The following is a 21,851-nucleotide window of genomic DNA, read 5'->3' on the forward strand; positions in this document are numbered from 1 at the left end:
TGTTATCCAGAAGTGTCTTAAGTTGATAAGAACATAAAAAGACAAATAATCTTTTTTGGTGTAGTTATAAATTGTAATGCAGATACATATCTAGACTAAATTAATAACACAGCCTACCGAAAAACTGAGTCAGCATTAAGAGACAAATGTTGAACAGTGATGAACTGCTGAAGTCCTTTTACAAACTGCTCAGTGTACTGCAACACTAGAGACATAAGGGCTTATGTAGTCCTCACCATCTGCATCATCTGCTAGAGCGTTGATAGCTAAATTAAATTTGACATTTTAATTCAATTTAAAATATAACTAGAATATGCTCCAAAAGCCAGTTGTTATACGTTAACAAAAATGCATTTCATTTACAATTTTATAAAGTTCATAAACAAAACAATTCAAGATTTTTCTGTTTTATCTTTTTATATTCAATTTAGTCCCAAGACAAATAATCTTAATCAATATTTAATAAACTTAAACAGTTAAAATGTTTTATCTTCCTTTATATTTCTTAAACATAAAAAAGCAATAAAAAAACATTCTGCATTTGAGATGCTTCAAATTATAATGCCTATAAAAAGAAACTTGAAACACGACAAAAAACAAAGTTTTGGTGAATTCCTATTATGACAAAGATAAGTGGTAACTGTAGTGAATAGTATAAAGGTGTGAAAACGTATCGAATACACGAGGGTCCACCTCCACGTCTGTTGATTGGCAACAGTATCACCAATGCTATATTTGCCCTGTTAGTCCAAGTAACACAGATTAACAACACAGATTTCCATTGGAAATTTGAGAGCAGGGACTTTAAAACATGGATTGTGATTGCAATTTTGTCTTCAAGCAAGGTAACAGCTGTGGTCATAAAGGGGCGGTCACGCAACACTTTTCAATTTCATTCACATGCATGTGAGTGCGGGAGACCTGAAGTGCAAGCTCATGCAAATAATTTTTGCATTTTGGGTTGTTCAAAAGTCAAATTTTTTGGTTAACTCAGACGTGCAAATTCCTATTGTGAAGACTTGTCACCAACTGAAGAAATGATATGACCTCTTAGTCTTAGCTGAATAAAAAGAACACAAACTTTAAAGCTGAAGGTTTACACAGTTGCAGGAAAAGGGAGTAGATTGTATGTTTTTATTATTTTATTTTTTTCATTATAAATATATGTTAAATGTTATTTTATGTGACCGCAGGTTAAGGTGTATTAATGGTAATGCTCATGTGTGCAGTTTGAAGCCATTAAAATGCTTTTTCTTTATTATAAAGATCCTTCAAGTGAAAGGGATAGTTCACCCAAAAATTAAGAGTCACCATTTATGCGCCCTTTTGTCCAAAACGGTGACATTTTTTTTTCTGCAGAACAAAAAAATAGGTTGAAGAATTGACAACCAAATCATTTCGGTTACTTTCATTTAATCAAAAAACAAACAACAAATTTTATTTTGTTTTCTACAGAAGAAAGAAAAATCATACATTTTTGGAATGACATGAGGGTGATTGTATGATCACAGAATTTTCAGTTTTGGGTGAACTATCCCTTTATAAACTGGGGGGTGATCATTGATCATGTGCTTACTTCACTGAGGAATGTTTTTGGTAAACATATCAAATTCTTTCACCAATGTCTTTTGGCTACTGTAATGGGAAAATCTTTTAACATTTTTTGACTGAGCATTTAATGCTGGGCACCATGCATTAAAAAACTTAATTACAACCCTCTTTAATCTGGAAAACTGTTCCACTCACAGGGGCACAGTAGAGTAGTTATAAAATTAGGAAAGCAGGATAGAGCATGATTCCTATAACCAAACATAAGGACAAAAGGTATGTCCACATTGACATCTAAAACATATTGCAGCTGTCCATTTTTTCCCCCTAATATCATCAACTTATTACAGTCCATGAGGTACAGCATATCGTCTTCCCAATCCATCAAGGGTGGTCAAGGGTTTCTCCACTCACTCAAATGGAAATTCAGGTGGGTTTTAAGTTATAAAAGGGGCAAGCTGAATAAAACAGTGGTGCCCTTTCAGTTTTTTGAGTATTAGGTTTTCCGGGCACCCAGTCTCTTGAATACACTGACTGCCCCAGCATCCATCTGAGCCCCGTGAGTGTCACCTGTGCTACTACTGACCTTAGAGCTGGCCAGAGCAAAGCTGCCCTGGGCTTTGCTTCTGCTACTCGTAACGCGACTGTCCTGGGTGTCTGCAGGCTGACTGACTAGTGGGGTCGAGGAGGTAGGGTTGACTGATGGGACCTTGCCTAATCTCTGCAGTACACCCAATTTGGGTGTCCCCTCCTGGTTGGAGAAGGAAGTAGAGGAGATTGGTGGTGTGCCTTCAGATGAGGGGAGTTTGTACTTTGCACCTAGTCGACGCAGAGTGAAGGGTTTTGATCTGGAGGTTACAGTCTCTTTGTTAGAAGTGGGCAGGGGTCGTTTGAGGACGCCAGCATACTGCAGCACTGAGCCCTCTCCGTCGCTGTCATGGTCCTCGAACGCTTCTGTAACACCATCAGTCTTTTCTCCACCCTCTACATCTTCCTCTGCTTTACCCAGTCGGCTAAACACACCTGTTGGCTGCTACATGAAAAAAAAAAAAGCCAGGAAGGCAGTGATGTGAAAAATCAGGATTAGGAATCATGAACAAAGAATAATATTTCTTACAGCATTTATTCATTTTGGCTTATGTTAATTTCTACATATACTAATCCATTTATAACATTTAAAGTGGAATAAATAAACTAAATTAGATAATGCATTATCAACAAACAAGAGTTGACTATAGTACATGTAGGAATCAATGATCTATAAAACAGATATTATCGAAATGAATGTTACTGTTGTGTTACAGAGTCATTAAACGATACTGTGTGTAATAAAGAGTAAACAATTCTTAATGTCTGGGTTTCTGCTTTCTTGTTTATCTGATGGACAAAATCAATACAATACAGTTTCTCACCTTATTGGCTGAGGTGGTGTCTGCCTTAGACTCTGCCCCAAGTCTATCAAACACTGAAGTACGCTTTAAAACCTTAGCTGTGGCAAAGAAAGTTTGTTTTAACAAACTAGTTCAAATTACAGCGATATAATATATGCTTGAAGACTCAATAAATATACTATCTTAGGGCACCTTTTTTGGCCTGCTGTGCCAGGATGCGCCGAGTGCGAGCTGTTGTGCCTTTTGGCATGTTAATGACATATTTCCCCTCGATTTCTCTTGTGACTTTCCGCCGCTTCACTTGCAACCCATTTTCATCTGCTGGCTTGCTGGGCACTGTAAGAGGGTGAAAAAAGAGGAAGTTTTTAAAAAGGCACCTATTATGCAAAATCCACTTTTACATGGTGTTTGGGCATAAATGTGTGTTGGCAGTGTGTGAACACAACCACCCTACAATGATAAAAATCCACCTACTCCTTATTCATGAATCCTCATTAAAACAAATCAGTCTCAACAGACATGGCTGAAATGGCTTTAAAGGGCACGATTTCAGCGCGATAGACATATTAATCAAAACCAAACAGATGTTTTTATGCCGAGTATTTGAGGTATGAGCTCTAAAGGCACAGCCCTATTCTGGAAAAGTGGGCGGGGAGCAGTAGCTCATTTGCATTTAAAGATACATGTATGAAAAAATTCTGCTTCCACTCAAAATAGGCATTTTCTAAATAAGATAATAAATGATCTGTTGGATGTTTTGAGCTGAAACTTCACAGACACATTCTGATGACACGAGACTTGTATTACATCTTGTAAAAAGGGGCGTAATAGGTGCCCTTTAAATCATCCTGTTCCATTTAAAGAAATAGTTAATCCAAACATGTATTCTACCGTTCAAAAGTTTGGAGTCAGTAAATACTTATACATTCTATGTGTTAAGTATTTACTGTTTCTATTTCAAATAATAACTGTTCGGTTCCTTTCTATCCATCAAAGAACCCTGAAAAAACATCTATTACATTTTTTATAAAAATATTGATAATAACAATAAGAAGAAATGTTTATTGAGCACCAAATAGGCATATTAGAATGATCATGTGACTCTCGAGTAATGGCTGCTGGAGCTTCATCACAGGAATTAAACACATTTTCAAATATATTAAGATACAAAACCGATATTTTAAGCGTAATAATATTTAAATATTGCAGTCTTTACTGTATTATATTTTTAAAATCTTACCAACCCCAAAAAATTTTACAACAGTATGACTAGCATTTGCATTTATTAAAAAAAACATGACATCACTACTTGTAAACCTAATCACATGTACCTGTTTTAGCACTGGCGTTGGAGACCGTTACTGAAATCCGGTTGTCTGGGTGCCGGGCAGGCGTATTTGGTGGGGAGTCCCGGCTCAAAGCATTGGCGATCATGCGTGTGGCAGCTGTCAGGGGAACATGAACATTACCAGAGCTACAGCTTCAGCCCACTCAAAGATAAATCACTCCCTGTATAAGCAACCAGCACAAGAACTGCAGGGAAACTCTCAATTAAGGACACATGGTACAAAATTCATATATATGCTAAACAACTTAATACTCAAGATACTTACGAGTGTTAGCAGTACGTCTCAGTTCAGCCTGTACACTAGTCTGTCCAGACGAAATGGCCTCAGTTGTCATTTTACACATACCCTGCATTAAGATGATAAAAGATCATTATTTCACATTTCGAATAATGAAGCATGCCAATGCATGGGTATGCATGCAAGACAAAACCTCTAATGATCAACAAATGCTGATACCAGTATCTACAGACGAGGGGTCCGTTCTTCGTATGTGGATTACTCAATTAGTGCGATTTTATTGTTGACGATTTGACATTATCCAGGATTGTAAGGTTCTTCAAAGCTCATCCCAGAGTTGCTGTCATTGCAAATCTAACAGGTCTGTTAGCTCAAAGCTGCTTGGGAGTAGGCTTATTTCACATAAACAGGACTAGATTGTGTCTTTTTAAGTGAAGATGATACTGCAAGTCTGTCCCAACCACTGCTCATTTCTTACAAGTGTACCTTTTTAAATCAGGAAAATTTATTTTAAAAGATAATCATGTTTACATTATTTTGAAAATAATTCAAATCTTGTGTATCTATAATAATAGACAACCAGTTTTACTTATTGAGAGACTTATTTGTGAAGGAATAATTTTCATAATTGTATTGCAGTCATGCACACATTACGTACAGTTTGACTGAGCCATGCATTCATTTGAGTGGTGAGCTTTAATTCAGGTGGCTTTGATGCATCACAGGAGATGCAGAATCACTTCTCAAATTTAAATTTTTTTTTATGATGCATCATTAAACACAGTCAGTTATGTCTTAATATATCATTATGGATAAATAAACTTTAATGAATGCTAACATTTATAACAAATCCGCTTCAAAATTAAATGAACTGATGCTCTGTCTTTAAATAAATTCAGTTAGAATTACATTTTCTTAAAGATAAAAAATGTATCTTTGCTATTTCTGTAAACTATATAGGGAGCCCTATTACTTACACATTACTATAGATTACAATTAACAACATAGTGAAAACTATTGAATTGAACTAATTTAGTGTTATATTATATAATATAATGTAAATTTACATTATATAATATAATAAATGTGAAAGTGTTCACTGTGAAGTACTGCAGTTAATAATGTATTTATCTGTCTGTGTTGTTATTATTATTGGTGTTGTTCATCGGGCTGTAATTGTATGGATTTAGTTTTGTAGTGTACCGAAAGAGAGACAGGGTATGCCATAGGATGAAAGACAATTTCTGAATGAAATTCCTACAATAAAAGTGAATTAAAAAGAATAAGCGAGTTAAATTATCTGCAAACATGTAAATTGCACAGAAAATACAAATGTGTTAAAATAGGAAATACATTTGAAAATAATTTTTAATCCAATTTGTGGTTGAAATATAATCATTAATTATTTAATTATACATACCCATATACTAGAAATGAACATTTGCACTCACCTGTCTATACACATGCTTTGCATGTTTGAGAATGGCTATGATGTCCCCGATGACTGTGATTCCTAAATCCATCATTATTTCCTTACTGAGGTCCATGAGCATGCTTTTCTGAATCCTGAAAAGAGAAAAGTCGTTGATGCTTTAACAGCATCCAGTTGTGCTGTACAGGAGTAAGCTTTTGTTCAGAACGTTGTTTGTTCACATTTCAGAGAAGGCCAGATTTTGACTGTTCAAAATGGTGAGAAAACCAAAATTCCCGATGGGAATTCTGATCACCGTCTGAGTCAGAAATGTATTATACGTGGTCCTAATAGCTGCACTAACAATTGCTATGAGAAGAACACGTTATGATTATGAACTTAGATAAATCATATACAAATGTATTAATTTTGTGTGAAATAAATGTTTTAATGGTAAATCAAATAAACTATGTTGAAGTTTTAAGTCTTTATGTAAATCAATTTCTGTTAAGTTTTTAAAAATTTTACAACAGTTTTCATTCATTTTCCCCTCGCTGGTGAAATGCTGGGGTTGTGTGGCGTTAACTTCAAAGAAGTATGTCTGTTTTTTATAGTAGCACTGGCCCGACAGTGGAAAAGCGGCTTATGATTTGTTTTTACCTGTTATCAACAAATGACACTGCGTAGTTGACAGCCAGTCCAGCAGGGATCCCAGCATCTTTGAAGAACTGGATCCATTCTGAGGTAGCTAAAGCAGCAAAGAAAACACAGTGATTATATGCACGCTGATAAATATCATACATTTTGGAAAGAAAAATGTGACTAAAATTAAAGCTGTCAGCAATGTTACACACATTATGGTCAAGATCATAATATTATCTGTTGATATAGAAACAATACTCTATTTTGTAGTGAGCAAAAAGTGAGAGAACATGGTCAACTAGAACAGCTGCATGAGTGTGATATTTAAAGCTGGTGTCAGTAACTGAATTCTTCTGCTCAAGACTGTTCACAAGCTGAACAGAACTGAATGGATACACATAAAATGAATTTACAAGAGAAAACTAAACCTTAAGATGCCTAAAGGTTTATTTCCATTTAGGATTAATTGGTTTAACATGCAGTGTTCAGTACTTCAGTCTTAGTGCAGTCTAGTGCACACTAGAGAACACAATATTATTAACTGTTTATTACAGTTACATTTCTGAGAAAACACAAACCACCTAAAATGTTTTGCTGATCTCAGATCTCAGAGACTGGTCAAGTTCAGCAGATCAGCGAACTGGCCTCACAGCTTAAATCAGTCAACAGACCAACCTGACCAGACTTGTTTAGTGCAGCAAACTAGTTTTGGTAATTAAAATTTTTTGTTTGTTTGTTTTTAAATAAAGTTTTTGGATAACACTTTCTGCCACACAATAATATTAGAGAATGCTAACGTTATATAAACAGGTGCACACACAGTAAGACGTTTAATATAAAAATATGTCCCTTTAATCGCTAATATGATATATGAAAGCACGTCTGTGTGATATAAATAGCATATCAACAACAATGTTGTTATAACGAGATCTTGCTTGGCCTGTTTTTATTGAACCGCGCCTCAGTACTGCGCTTTATCTTTTCGTGAATAACATATCTTAACCTCCGCACGACATTCTCCTCTGAATTTCCCACCACAAGCTGTTAAATGTTGATTTAAGCGTCTTTGCGGACCTCTACAATGACCATATTCCATACATAATGGTCATTTGTGTCTCTTACCTGCTGTAACGGTCGCCATCTTCCCAGGGAAAAACCGACGCGTTGAGGAAATATTGTTACGTCACATCCCCTCCGTCATCGGAACAACTTGACTGTTCCGATTGAACCGAGCAATCACTGACTCCAAAACATGTTTTATCCAACGTTCTGTTTGCTCCGGTGGGTCCGTTTGTGTGTAAATACATGGAATAAAACAATTGGACGTATGTTATTAAACGGAATTATCAATGACACCCTCGTTCACCTTTTATTATATGGAAAACTGATGTATACACGTGAATAGTGACATTATGCCTTTTCTTACGGCCTTATAACAATATCAGGGTAGACAAATGATGATAATATTGTCTTTTGGTTTCCTTCATTTTTTTAAATTTTTTTTACTTTTTTTAATTTTTTTGTGAAAATACGTTTTAATTTAAGGTCTGGCTAATTGTATAATGCAACATGCTATTTGTATTTTATCCAATAGAGGGAGGCAAAATCTAATTAATTTCATGGTCGCCGTGATTTTGTCAAGTAAGACATGTTCCTGGATCAAGATCTTCTGAGGACCCTGGATCAGCATTACTGTCCAAAAATATAGACTAAACCCAATCCCTACCCATAAACCTAACCCTACTCAAAATTTATTCCTAAAATCAGTGTGAAATGATAGCTGATTAACAAGTGTGCAGAAGTACCTAACCCTGATCTTAAGCCTAAAACAGATATTTCCTGAAAAGTTATCCCTCAGTTCTGATTGGTTAATTGGAATGCTGTTCCAGGGTCGACAAGGATGTTTATCCAGGAACATGTTGTACTTTGCGAAATCAGGGTCACCTTAATTTAATGTCCCCTAATTGCGTGTCATGGGATTTCAGTCTTTTAGACAAATATGATCATGCTTGTGCGAGGTAGGGCTGCACGATTCTGGATAAATTGAGAATCACGATTTTTTGATCTCATATAGAGATCACGATTCTCCTACGATTCTTTATTATTATTATTACTATTAACATTATCATTATCACAAGTATATAAATTAATTATTTAATTTTGCAAGGATTCTTTAAATTGATCAAGTGTGACAAAGACATTTATAACAAAATATTTCTATTACACACAATTATTGTTCTTCTGAACTTTCTATCAAAGAAACCTGAAAAAAATCTACTCATCTGTTTTCAACATAATAATAATAATAATAATAATAATAATGTTTTTTTTTGAACGGCAAAACAGCATATTAGAATGATTTCTGAAGATCATGTGACACTGAAGACTGGAGTAATGATACTGAAAATACAGCTGCACACCATAGAAATAAATTACATTTTAAAATACATTCAAGTGAAAGCAGTTATTTTAAATGGTAAAAATATTTCAAAACTTTACTGTTTTTGCTATACTTTGGATCAGATAAATATAGTTTGGTGAGCAGAAGAGACTTTAAAAAAACATTACACATCTTATGGTTCAAAAACTTTTGACTGGTAGTGTATATATAATATATTTAAAACCCCAGTTTTTTTAATATTAGAATGATGAAAAAGTTGTTTAGATCACTGATTCAACGACTCACTCATAAACCTACTACACTTGTTTCATTTCTGGATGAATCAGCGTTTTTGAACGATTCTCTTGAATGAAAAATTAATTCATTGACAAATAAATTAAGACACTTGTCGCCACCTATTGGTGAAACAATGCAATCGACACAAACGTTATTTAAAGCGCAGTACTTTCAAAAGGGGATTTGTTATATTTTGATCGCTGCCATATAGACATCAATGTTTATATTTAAACTATAAACTTTATCCCAGTATTTCTGTGATAATATAAATGACTGTAAGACAGATATAATACTGTGTAGTTGAAAAGACTGTTTGTGAAGATGTTTCTTAACCAAACATGGTAAGAGCTCTCTCTGTGTCAGCGGCAGTGCGCGCACGGATTTGAATGATCCGGTAAGACTTTGTCAAAGGTTTAACAGACTCGGGGAATCGTTGTCTTTTAGAAATGAGATCGAGAGGGTGTCTGAATCGAGATCGCGATCTTTTAACGATTAATCGTGCAGCTCTAGTGCGAGGTATGACACACACCCTGGTCTGATCAGCCAGTGGTGGGCCTGCCTCTGTTGAGGGTGTCTTGCAAAAAACCCAAAGAGGCTGGCCTACACAAATGATGATGTGTTGCCCTGGTGGAAACACCAAAGGACATTGGCAACATCACCTTAACAAAAGACATCTTTCATCCAGGCTAAAGTTCGCACAGAAACTGGGAACTGATGGACATCGGATAAGGTGTTTCACTGGCAACATCCATGAAAGATAATATACAGCGTAACATATCATCAAAACATCAAGGATCCCCACCCGATGACTGCAGCGAAGAATTGTACCATCTTCATCTATCCATCTTACCATAATAATCCTTTTTCTTATGGATCCCCAGTCACACATAAAGCAATTGTAAATTCACAACTGATTATTAGGTATTGAGGCAAGGACCACGGACATGGATTATTAGGCCTTGATCCTGGATTCTTGCTGAACCAAAATCAGAGCGAAGGAGAAAATGTTCTATGGTGCGGCTAAACAATGCTGAATATTGGGATCATAACACCTATATATATATATATATATATATATATATATATATATATATATATATATATATACATGCATAATTATTTATTTTCATCGATTTTTACTTTTTCTACTGAGATTTCTAAAAAGAAAAGAGTGGGAAAAATAAAAAGATCCAGGTAATTTTCAGGACAACACAATACAATGTATCCAAAAATATAAATGCAGAAAATTCCTTCATATTAACAAAGTACACTGGGCTAGATTTCTTACAGACTTTACAGATGAAAGGTTTTTTTTTTTTTTTTTTAAAGAAAAGAACAGATAGTAACGCTTTGTGTATATGTTTATTTTGTAGACATTTCCTTTACAAGAAAAATTGGACGTCATACAAAGATATAAGATAGGACAGTACACCAAGATTTCACAGTTTATGTAACAATATGAAATGTCCTTCCCCATTCATTAAAGGGCTAGAATAGCACAAAGTGAAATTAAATGGAGAAAGGGAGAAAAGAGAAATTATGCAGAACGGCAGATTATATAATTCACAAGGGTTCTTCAGTATGTATTAAGTATGCTGTTCTGTATGAGAACTTGGAGCAGTCATGGCAAGGTAAGCACTCTAAAATCAGGAGTGTCCTAAACTCATAACATCAAATCTCCCAGACAAATCTCTCATCGGCGCTCTTCATCAAGAATATACAAAGACAAACAGTATTGAAAAAGCACCATATCATTTCTGAAACCTAACTTTCATTTCCCTTCAAACAAAGCAAAAAAAACGTACAAGAAACAGGTCAGCCCTCTTTCTTTTCAGTTTTTTGCACAAGAGGTTTGTAACATTAGTCTAAGTTCGCTAATATTTCACTCATTTTATACTGAAGGCAATCTTCAAATGAGCATTAGAAAGTGAAACAGTTCACCTATCAAATGACGCTCACAATGAAGCCCGAGAGGTAGGCTACTAACATTTTACATCGTAATAATGCATAACCATCCCATCACTGAGGTCTCAGCAGAGTAAATCATACGTAAAGTAAACTGGAAAGACAAAACAAATTGTCTCAATTCTGTGCCACTGTAGCATAAGGAGCAACTTGTGTCATACGATTCAGTTGATTTGCTACATGCTTCTCCTAAAGTATATGATATATTGCATTCCACTGTGTCTACTGAAAGTGCTGTGAATTTGAAAATACCCAGGACGATCATAGCTAGAACACCACTGTGCAGCTCAGTCTAAACAAAGAGTTTTTGCAAAGTGGAAGACCACAGAGTCACTGATACTGTATCATTTAACCAACATCTCCTTATGCTATCCTATCAGAATCAGATACAGTAACAAAAGGTTTTGGCTTAGGAGTAACAAAAGCACCACCAACAGCTGAAAAATTGAAACAACATAAAACTGTTGTGACACACCATGAAGTATTCTGAAGAAATGTTGAATTGATATCAATGTAATTGAGCATGGGACTGTTTCTAATATCAGAACGTCATTGTTTGAGATGCCTTAATTCAGTTTAAAATGCCAAATGAGAACGTAATTTCATCAAATGGCTCTGTTGGAAAGAGCTCATGCATATGTCTCCATTTTCAGCTTAAAATTTAATGCTCTGGGTTTAAATTCAACCAACAAGACAACGGTGCACCTGTGTATATAAATTTAAAGGCATTTCGATTTAAACAACTGTACAAATATGATCATTTCCACCCCATCAAATACTCCACACAATGAAGCCAAAGTTAATAAGAACAATAGACCTCATCTAATTGTAAAATACTTCCCTTCTGTGTATGACGTCGACATGCATAATATTCTGCTCATGTCCGTAACATGAATTAATAAGGGTCTGGTTGAAAGTTGTCCATCAAGCCATGAATATCACACACACATAAAAGCCAAAGGGCAGACAGCACACACTGGACATGGTTAATCAATTCAACTCCACTGCTTGAGAAACACAGCTGAATATCAGATGTTCATCTAGAATACATTGAGACACTCAATTCATATCGTCTTTTTTTTCTTTAGCATATTTATTGATTTATTGAAGCATTTATAGATACGTGTGTCCAGTGTGTTTTGTCCACAGGGGTTGATGAACAAGGGCTGTGGAACCAACCTCATTGACAAATCAAGCACAGCACAAATCTGTGATACATATGTCACTATATGCACCACAGTTTCAATACAGTCATCATACATATTACAATGAAAGGCAGTGACAATGCTTTTCATATTAATGAAAAGGTGTGCTGTTATTGTTTATTATAATATGTATTTTTTGTTCTTTTAGAAAAATATCTATGTTTAAAACAAAACCAAGTGCATCAAGCTCTCCCTTCTCTTTTCATTGACAAAAATAACATTTTCAACATTACATTATAATCATTGTATGTGTATATATATATATATATATATATATATATATATATATATATATATATATATATATATATATATATATATATATATATATATATATATACACTAAACATATGTATGCATACATAATATATATTTATATATATTTTATATATATAGTTTTAGCCATAGAAAATGTTCATAGTGCACCACATGCCTTTTTAGTTGCCAACATGAGATAACTATGAAATAATAATAATAACCATAATAACAATATCCGTGATAACTGCAGTAAGACAACAGTAACAGATAGAAGGGGCAGCTAACAGCCCCACAAAATTCTTCCATTTGGCAGCAACGGCACAATCAAGAGCAAAAGAGAAAAAGCATCATGAAAAATCAGTAACTCAAAACATCAAAAACATTCACAGGAAAGTAAACGGTTCATATTCAGAAGCACATCCCGTCCTTTAGGTCGGCAACCGTTTCGTGTTCCTTCCGTCCACAGCTGGCATTTGTGCTTTTTTTTTTTCATTTTAATCATCAACAACAACCCCCTTAAAGAAAGAAATCAACTGGAGATGTAGTACTCTGTGACTTCCATTCACAATCAAAGCCTAGAGCTGTGCTTAACCACATCCACAACTCAAGGACTATGTCAAGGACTTTTAGAAGCACAGAGGCCACTCATCCAAAACCAAGAGGTTGTCCTTTTTTTTTTTTTTTGGTTGCTCATTAAAATGCTCTTCAAACACATTTTATGTTATCATCAGATAAGCCACTTTTGAGAACAGAGTTAATACTATCATTGAAACACAGAATGAAACAAACAAACAAACACCTGGAGAAAGGGGAAAGGTTGAACACTGTGAAAGCTCTCAGGGGACCAGCGGGAGATGACAGGTAGAGCATGGTCTTGTGAATACTCTCGCCATCTCCTACCTCCACATTACAAGGGCTCTCCAAAACTCCTCCGCTGGCCTTGCCAAAGTCTAGCCAGTGTGCCTCCACTCATCCAAAATCAAATCCTATATGCTGAGGAGAAATAAAGAGTCCCGTTCCTTTAGCCAGTGTGGTGGCATCTGAGATGGCATTTGATCTGCGTGCTGAAGCTGGTTGGTATTTTGAAATGTCTGCTCGTTTTGAGGTTCCACCGTGGGCCGGTCCGTGCGAAGGGTATTTGTGGTGTCGGAGTGTGGGCTGGCACTCACTCAAGGTTCCACGGGTTTTCAGGGTCCAACGGGCTCTCAGGGGCCGAAGACTTCAGAGAGAACCATAGGTACATAGAGACAGGAGAGAGGAGAAACAGATGTGGAGATGGACAACAGAGGGAGAAAATAAAAAGACAGATAGGTACTATAGAGTGTGTGGTCATGTCCTTTTGTCACAGGAAGAGGTGTGGATGAACTGGATGGAGAAAGAAAGGGTAGCAAGGACGCCCGAAACGAAAAACCAAACCCACAAAGCAGTTCTGTGCCCCCTTTTTTGCTTAGACAAATACACAGCAGGCACCTGGCATGGATAGAGAGAGAAGGAGGGAGATGATACACCAATGTAAGCCAGAACGAGAAAAGATCAAAGCAAGGGGGAGTGCGCTGATGTGCTTTTATTGTTACGTCAAACGGATTTGAATGTCTATGACAATTTAAGTGTGTATGTGTGTGTGCATGGGCTACTGACTCATCTTGATATTAAGCCTGAATTCATTGTGAATTAATATACACTTACATCATTTGATGAAGTCACTCAGACGCTAACGCATCTGGGCCTCGGTTTCAAATCGAAAGGCTTTAATCTAAAACATCAGTACAACGTCTGATGTTATACCTAATGTCTGAATTTGTATGTGTGCATGTGTTGCTGTCAAAAGGCAAGCAGAGGCAGAGAGAAGCAGAGCTCTCAAAGTGCAAGAAGCGAGGGTGAGTTCAGGGAATCAGAGGACTGATCGCTACTGCTGGTTCGCTGGTTAGCGCTGGCACCGCAGGCTCCCTCTGGGTAGGTGAACACAAATGAAGATGTGTATGAGGGGATGTAGCTGCCGGCGTCAGGGTTACCGCCACCGTCGGCAACAAGGCACGGGCCGTCCGGCGCCGGCTGGCCCTGCCCATAGAAAGAACTAGAAAAGGCTACCTCCTGCATCATCCCTTGCTGCTGTTGTGCTGGGGCCGGCTGTGTCTGCGTGGGCTGTGAAACCGGGACGTGGTGGTGGTGGTGGGACGAGTAGGCAGGCGGCAGGTAGAAAGTGTCCTCCTTCACAGTCAAACCCACCACGGAGACAGAAGGCATCTGCTGGGACGTCTGCGGCAGTGGCAGTGGCAGTGGGAGCGGCAGCGGCGCGGGGGGCTGGTCCTGGTGATAGGGAATTTTGCAACCGGGTTGGTGGGCGACCAGGACGAACTCCAGGCGCTCCTTCTCCTTTTGCAGCTCCGATATTTCAGCCTCAAGCTCGGCCTTCTCCTCCTCCAAAATGTCTGTCTCCTTAGGTTGGAGAGACAAGAGGAGGACACAAGGGGACAGAGATTATATGATCACATGAAATGAGGACAAAAACAAGGGTTTCCTTTTATCATAGTTGTTCAGGCACAGAGCTAGTTCGAAAATGCATGTTGCTATAGTTTCACAGAGCAACAACAAAATAAACTTGGAGAAAATGCCATTTTCTTAATTGCGAACTCAATTCCCACAGTATAATTACGGTGGGTTTACACTCTTTGTTCTAATTGCAGTGCAGCATAATGCATATGTGTGTGTTGGAATCATTTACAAACTATCATTCTAAAAATGATTGTTATGAGCAGATTGGCATGTTATGAATCCAGTAATTATGATGCCTTTGCATTCATCTGTTATTATGGATGAAATATTGTAATGGAACAAGTGTAATTATATGTGAGTACAGCATCGCTCACCGACTGTAACCTGTCTGTGAGCTCACGCCGTCGGTTCCTACACTTAGCGGCAGCCAGTTTATTTCTCTCTCGTCTAACACGTCTCTTCTCCTCCTCCTCAGCTGTCAGCTGGGAACAGAAAAAATGTAGTTTTTACATTTGATTTTTTTTTTTTTATCAAAATGTTAAATGACTAACCATGCTGTCATGGTCCTCACTCACTGTTTCATCCCGTGCACGGCGACGGCTCCGAGATTGTCTCACTGGGCCAGGAGTATCGGAGCTTGGTGGGGTGAAGCCTCCACCAGATGAAAAGCTTGTGCCTGGCAGGTCATAAGGATCCAAAGCAACAGGCTGCGTCATGGTGCTGGAGCCTGTGCCGCTTTGCCCTGGTGCAACGGAGGAGATGAGAGTGGGCTGCACCATCCACTGCAGATCCTGGCTGGTGGTGATGGCCGTCACTGTGGGCACAAATGAGCTGGGCATGTCCACCCCTGCCCCGGTGCCGGTCGACCCTCCACCCACCCCTACCACGCCAGTGGTTGATACACACTCCTGGAAACCAAAAACATAAACAGTATATAACTATGGGCCCCATTTGCTTGCTGTAAACAAAGCTATAAAAGCTAACTAAAACCATTTTGTTACTTGAAGCTAAATTATAGTTGAGTGAAATAAAATGATATATACAAAAAAAAAAAAAAAAAAAAATCTCATTTTTTTTCAGTCTAAGGGGATATTTTACACAAATTAACATTCTGTCATGTGGTTCCAAAACCTGTATACGTTTATATCTTCTGAAAGAAGATATTTTGAAGAATGTGTGTTATCAGCCATTGACTTCCACAGTATTTTGTTTCCAATCTATGGGAGATAATGGGGACCAAAATTGTTTGGTTCTTCAAAATATCTTATTTTATTTTCAACATAAGAAAGAAGCTCATATGGGTTTGGAATGACATGAGGGAGTGTAAATAACAACAAAAGTTTTGGTGAACTATCCCTTCAACTTGAAGTAACGACAAAAACTCAAGTGAAACAAACTGAAACTGATAAATAAATAAAAACTATACAGACAGAAAAATCTATAAAAATGACAAAAACACACAACAAAATTACTAAAACTATAAATAAAATTAAAACAAAAACCGAAATTAACATTTTATTAAGGCTTTTTGTGTGTATTTATAAGGCTGTAATAATATATCAATGATAGTAAAATACCACTTGCTGTAAAGCTGTATCTTCCTCCATGTAAAATAACAGACTAATGAAACAGAAAAAAAGAGTAAGGATAATGAAAAGCAGCAAAAAATATGAAAAAGACATGGATTCTTATCAGAATTTAATGTTTTCACTCTGTTTTAAAAAAATTCCAACAAATTAACAACAAATGGGTGTCCAAATACAAGTACACAATACATTTTACGTTTTACCAATCTGTACATAGCTATTAAAACATATTTAGAAGAAAAATCTATATTTGTAGGGTTAATTTTTTTGGAAAACAAAACAAAAAAAGGCCCAGTGATGCCAGTGTGAGTTCCATGTTTCATTAATATTCATTTAAAAGCGTGTTAGGCAAAGGCGCACGCTGTACGCCGTAGCCAATAAGCGTCCTCGAATCCCCCCTCCCGTCCCTGTTCCTCCGCCCCCGTCACACCCCCGGTGTTCCCCTTAGCAACGCAACGTAACACTCCAAAATAGAACGCATTGACGTCACGCAGAAGTCTGAGAAGCGAGAGCAGCAGCACTGAGCAGAGGGCGGAGCTTCGTGCGAGAACGTCGGAGAGTTCCACAGCGTTGTCATCTGTTTCGCGACGTGCTGTAAACCCACCACGTTGCTAACCGCCTGATTACGCGGGCATGCTGACTTGTCAGTATTCTATTGAATTCTATTCCGACTTTACACACCTCAAAACACACTCGAACGAATTCAAATGCATTCCCCCAGCAACGTCGCTCCGCTTCTCAAACAGAAACAAGCAAATCTCGCAGCTGCCGCGCTGTTTAGCAAAACGTTTCTTTGCACGGACAAACACGATGTGAAAATGTGAATAAATAAATACTGTGACTTACTTGCGGTGCGCTAGTGGTGGGCGGACTCCCGAAGGATTCCACGGACGACAGGTACTGAGATTCAAGAGAAGGAGATGAGCTTCCACGGGAGCCGGTGTCGGGGTCTCCGGGGAACCCCTGAAACATCTCCCCGGTGGAGCCGAGAGAAGCCGAAACACCTACTGTGCCCGGCGAGAACGGGTTGTCACCTGTCACCCAACAGATGTCACATGAAACGCTTTTTCGTCAGGACATCAACTATTCGCTTACGTTTGTAACCCGTAATGCTCCGTAAAAAAAGAAAAAAGTGGATGCATTACATTTAAAAATATATATATTATATTAAAGTCACTTACCGTAACAAGTTTTATTTGGAGTCTTCGTCAAGATGCCCTTAGTCTCTTTCCAAAACAGTTGCATTAAGACATTAATCCAGTTCCCTGCTGGAGGAAACTTCTAAAATCCAATCTCTTTTTGAATAACACTTCCCAGGCCTTGGTGCAATCCGTGAAATGTGCATTTATAAATCCATAAAATATAATCCGGAATGTGTTTGTTACAAACAAGAGTAGAAGGTTGTTCGGTGTGTCGGCAGCAGCGTCTTGTGAATGAAGCCTGAGAACGCATTGTAAAGTAGGGAGTCCTGGCTCCTCCTCTTACTGGTGTTCCGCTGACGTAGGTGCCCATATATGGTCCAAAAGCACTGTTTTTGTTTTCGGTATCCAAGCAATATGACGTGTAAGGGATTCCCTCACCCACAGAAAGAGACAGCTCGATCGCGGTCAAGAATAGGTACGTTTACTACTACTTCCACGAGATATTTTTAATTGTTACATGGTTTTCACCGACAATATTTAGAAACAACACGGTTTGCAAATATATTTACGTCAAAAAATGTGTTACGCTTAACAGCATCAAGCTTTATGCTATTTTTATGTCACTGTATATCATTCTCTAAAAAGGTTCTCTTTTAATAAAATTATCGAAGTCAAGAGATTGAAAAACCAGATTTAAACAGGATAATAATAAACAAATAAAGAATCGTGTTAAAGTTTATTTATTTTTCATTAATTACATTAAAAGTGGTGGATAAAGTGCATTGCATGATTTAACTTTGACAAGTTTTATTTAAAAACATGAAGGCAACGGGATTTATGTTTTTAATTATAGTGCACTGATATAGTGCAGATATGTGTACAAATACAGACTAGGAGAAAACACAAGAGCAGTGCGTAAAGCTGATTGAAGTATGTTTGCTGATGTAGCGGTTAAGCACAGGAGGGAAACCCGCTTTTAGCTGTTTTGACTCCACTGTAAACTTTCTCATCGACACGCCCCACGGAATCCCTTAAACACTGGAGCTTCCCTCGAACGCGAACTGTCTTGAGAACCGGTCGGAGCAGAGATTTAGCCTACATTACCGTTGTCTATTGTGGGTAAGTTTGGGAACTATGCATCTAATTCTTTGTTATTATTATTTGTGTTACATAAATCTGCTTACCACATTCGTCACTGTCGGTTCAGCGTTGCTATATTCAAAGAAAGATATGCTATTTATTAAATGCCAGTTTTAAGACAATCACTTACTCAGTATAAATACTAAACCAAATGCTTAAAATTATTGAAATGCATGTATACTACGATCAACGGAATGTGTCAGTTTCGCACTCAGCAAAACAAAGCGCTCATTGTTAAGGCTTGATACCCATTTACAAGAAGCTATGTAGCCTGCAAGTTCCAAGTCGGACAGTGGGCTGCAGTGACGGGAGTCACAGCGTGTGTCACACAGGCTACTGTCACATACACTTCATGTAGGAACAAACGTGATTCATTTCTGCGTGCAAGGAAATGAGTGTGGCTGCTCGTTATCAAGGTAAAATTCAAATTCATTCGGAAAGTAAAATATGGCGAGATTAAAACATACGCCGGTGTTGGTTCTCCTCGACGGTGGGGAAGAATGGGGATAACAAGAATTAGTCAGCAGCGCTTGAACGTCACCGGCGGAGCACGCCGTGTCCAGCGGCAGACATTAACGACTGAACCGGAATGACTAATGCGGAGTACTTCTGTTCTGTGTGCTGCAAACATTTCACCAGTACCCACCAGAACATTAAAACACGACGGTTACGTCAGAGAAACTATATGTGGGACGCTTAGAGATAAGATAGATAGGGGAAAATATCTATATTTCGCTTTAATACAGTGTTTCAGGTGTTTGAGGGGCATCAGTCGGTCTGGTTAATGCATGTTTCATATGTTAGTTTATGATGTAATTTAGCTAAGAAAAAATGACTGACGAGTCAACCCTACATCACTTTTTTTTCTTAATGTCTCATGTTAGACAGAATGACAGTCTTTGAACATAGTGAAAGTGAATGGTGACTAAGGCTGTCAGCCACCAACACTCTCTTTTTGTTTAACGGTAGAAAGAAATGCGTGCATGTTTGGAACAACATAAATGTGAGTCAATTATGACTTTTTATTTTGGGTGAAGTGTCTCTTTAAGTTCCGTTAATCTGCACCATAACATTTCCATTCTAGTCAAGAAATGCACGGACGAAGGGAAACAATACGATAGCAAACAAACGTCTTCTAACCGTTGCACTTCTTGTGGTTTAATGCAAAACAGACTAGACGGATTCTGAAAGCAAACAACCCCGCGACGTTTACGACCAGCCCTGCGTGTGTATACAACGTCTCGTCGCCGTGGAAACGCCGTTCCTGCACGTCTGACGCAAGGACGTCACGACGATTGGTACTTTTTTGTTTTCGCTGCGTAGCAACCGGTTTCCGTGGTAACACTTAAAGGGGCGGGAAAGTGGTTTCATGTAGTCCGTGAGGTTTCACAGACGAGGGAAAGTGCTCTTCGTGTGCGCGAGCGTGTGTTTACATTCTTTAATGAGGTCTTTAAAGGCGAGTGTTTTTGCTTTTTAGTATTTAGACCACAGGAAGACTTACTTTAGTTCCATTTATTTTTTTCAGTAGCCTAAGTCCCATTAGCCGTGTAGCCAGAATGCTAATCGTCCGACATGACTGTGTAAATATAACGTTAGCTGTTATGTTGCTAAAAAGTACATTAAACGGTGCACTGTATCAAAATCACGTTTGTATGCTCGATTAAAGAGAACGAGTGCTCGACATGTGTATAGTCTGTCGGATAGTTTATTGTAGTCTCTTGGAGTCTTGTAAGCAACGACAGGCTGCTAGAAAATCGAAAGTTGTACTTCTTTCTTTAACTTTTACACAACTCTTGCAAACTAATTCGACTGTTTCTGTTAAGTAATTTTTGTTTCGCAAATAGTTGAAGTACCTATTTAACTTTACTTTGTTTTAAAGTTGTTCATGTTGTAAAAAACAACTCACTCATATCAAACCAAGATTAAGGTTCCTAAAACCACGAGGATAAAGAATACGTTTTATTTTCGATTTTTTAAATAATTTAAACTTTTTTGCTTACATAGCAGAAAATTCAGGTATAATTCAGTGCACAAAACATTATTGTATTAACTAACAGTGGTATATATATATATATATATATATATATATATATATATATATATATATATATATATATATATAGAATTCCTTACATTTATATAGCGCTTTTCTATGCACTCAAAGTGCCAAGTGCCTATCATATATATATATATATATATATATATATATATATATATATATATATATATATATGATATTTTGTCATATTTAATGCATTATTAAGCTAGTGTGTACTACATGTTGCAACAATGCACTTTTTTGTTGTAAAGTGAAATTCAGTGCACTTATTTATATATAAGCAGTCTTTGATCTGTTTCCAAGGACTTCTGTATGTTGATAGGATCCTATTCTTTTTTAGTACAAGTAAACTGCTTCAGAAACATCTACAGGATAACTAATTGCATCTTGCATCTACAATCAACATAAAATTGTTGATGACAGTTTATTGCAGTTAATTAGGAAATTAAAGAAAATAATTAATCATGCCCTTTGACCCTGTATGAGGAGTCCATAATAATAGGAGTTTCAAAACACAGGAATTATGATAATACAGAAATGGAAATGTGGGAAAAAAATCTGAAATAATGGCCTTTTTCGAGAACAGCTTAAACAGGAAAGCATACAAGGTCAAAGCTATGAGGCAGCCTAGGTTTAGGTTTCCTATATATTAATGTGTCAATTGCTTTGCTGAAAAAAATAAATAAAAATTAGCCTGTATGTTTTAATATATATATATATATATATATATATATATATATATATATAT

At 37.2% G+C, this 21,851-nt stretch overlaps 2 protein-coding genes across 5 annotated transcripts; both read right to left on the bottom strand.

The window, feature by feature from the left end:
• Positions 1 to 1,120: 1,120 nt before the first annotated feature.
• LOC127934652 (uncharacterized protein C19orf47 homolog) lies at positions 1,121 to 7,788 on the bottom strand. Of its 2 annotated transcripts, none has more exons than XM_052532170.1 (8): positions 7,701 to 7,788; positions 6,597 to 6,684; positions 5,977 to 6,091; positions 4,553 to 4,634; positions 4,271 to 4,384; positions 3,132 to 3,275; positions 2,961 to 3,037; positions 1,121 to 2,578 (listed from the first exon to the last, which is right to left on the bottom strand). In XM_052532170.1, exons 1-8 carry the CDS (start codon positions 7,717 to 7,719, stop codon positions 2,045 to 2,047), a joined length of 1,173 nt encoding a protein of 390 aa, XP_052388130.1. In that variant the 5' UTR covers positions 7,720 to 7,788; the 3' UTR covers positions 1,121 to 2,044. The 2 variants fall into 2 exon arrangements, with proteins under 2 accessions (XP_052388130.1, XP_052388129.1); XM_052532169.1 differs by having other exon boundaries at positions 1,121 to 2,581; positions 7,701 to 7,783.
• A 2,810-nt stretch (positions 7,789 to 10,598) lies between these two features.
• Positions 10,599 to 18,187, bottom strand: fosb (FBJ murine osteosarcoma viral oncogene homolog B). 3 transcript variants are annotated; one of them, XM_052532099.1, is made up of 6 exons: positions 17,944 to 18,187; positions 17,609 to 17,796; positions 15,752 to 16,084; positions 15,551 to 15,658; positions 14,772 to 15,119; positions 10,599 to 13,902 (listed from the first exon to the last, which is right to left on the bottom strand). In XM_052532099.1, exons 1-6 carry the CDS (start codon positions 18,005 to 18,007, stop codon positions 13,849 to 13,851), a joined length of 1,095 nt encoding a protein of 364 aa, XP_052388059.1. In that variant the 5' UTR covers positions 18,008 to 18,187; the 3' UTR covers positions 10,599 to 13,848. The 3 variants fall into 3 exon arrangements, with proteins under 3 accessions (XP_052388059.1, XP_052388058.1, XP_052388057.1); XM_052532098.1 differs by having other exon boundaries at positions 10,599 to 14,632; XM_052532097.1 differs by having other exon boundaries at positions 10,599 to 15,119.
• Between the last annotated feature and the right edge of the window lie 3,664 nt (positions 18,188 to 21,851).

The sequence above is a fragment of the Carassius gibelio genome, chromosome A18 (genome assembly GCF_023724105.1).
Source record: "Carassius gibelio isolate Cgi1373 ecotype wild population from Czech Republic chromosome A18, carGib1.2-hapl.c, whole genome shotgun sequence".
NCBI lineage: Eukaryota > Metazoa > Chordata > Actinopteri > Cypriniformes > Cyprinidae > Carassius > Carassius gibelio.

What these genes read in the sequence shown, in the direction of transcription:
- LOC127934652 (XM_052532169.1), bottom strand. An exon ending in GTGTCATTTGTTGATAACAG is followed by an intron (nt 6,092 to 6,596) that starts GTAAAAACAAAT and finishes TTCTCTTTTCAG; the next exon opens with GATTCAGAAAAGCATGCTCA. An exon ending in CAAAGCATGTGTATAGACAG is followed by an intron (nt 4,635 to 5,976) that starts GTGAGTGCAAAT and finishes ATCTTAATGCAG; the next exon opens with GGTATGTGTAAAATGACAAC.
- fosb (XM_052532097.1), bottom strand. Translation starts at nt 18,007, where the DNA reads ATGCAACTGTTTTGGAAAGAGACTAAGGGCATCTTGACGAAGACTCCA. An exon ending in GCCGTGCACGGGATGAAACA is followed by an intron (nt 15,659 to 15,751) that starts GTGAGTGAGGAC and finishes TTCTGTTCCCAG; the next exon opens with CTGACAGCTGAGGAGGAGGA. An exon ending in TCACAGACAGGTTACAGTCG is followed by an intron (nt 15,120 to 15,550) that starts GTGAGCGATGCT and finishes CTCCAACCTAAG; the next exon opens with GAGACAGACATTTTGGAGGA.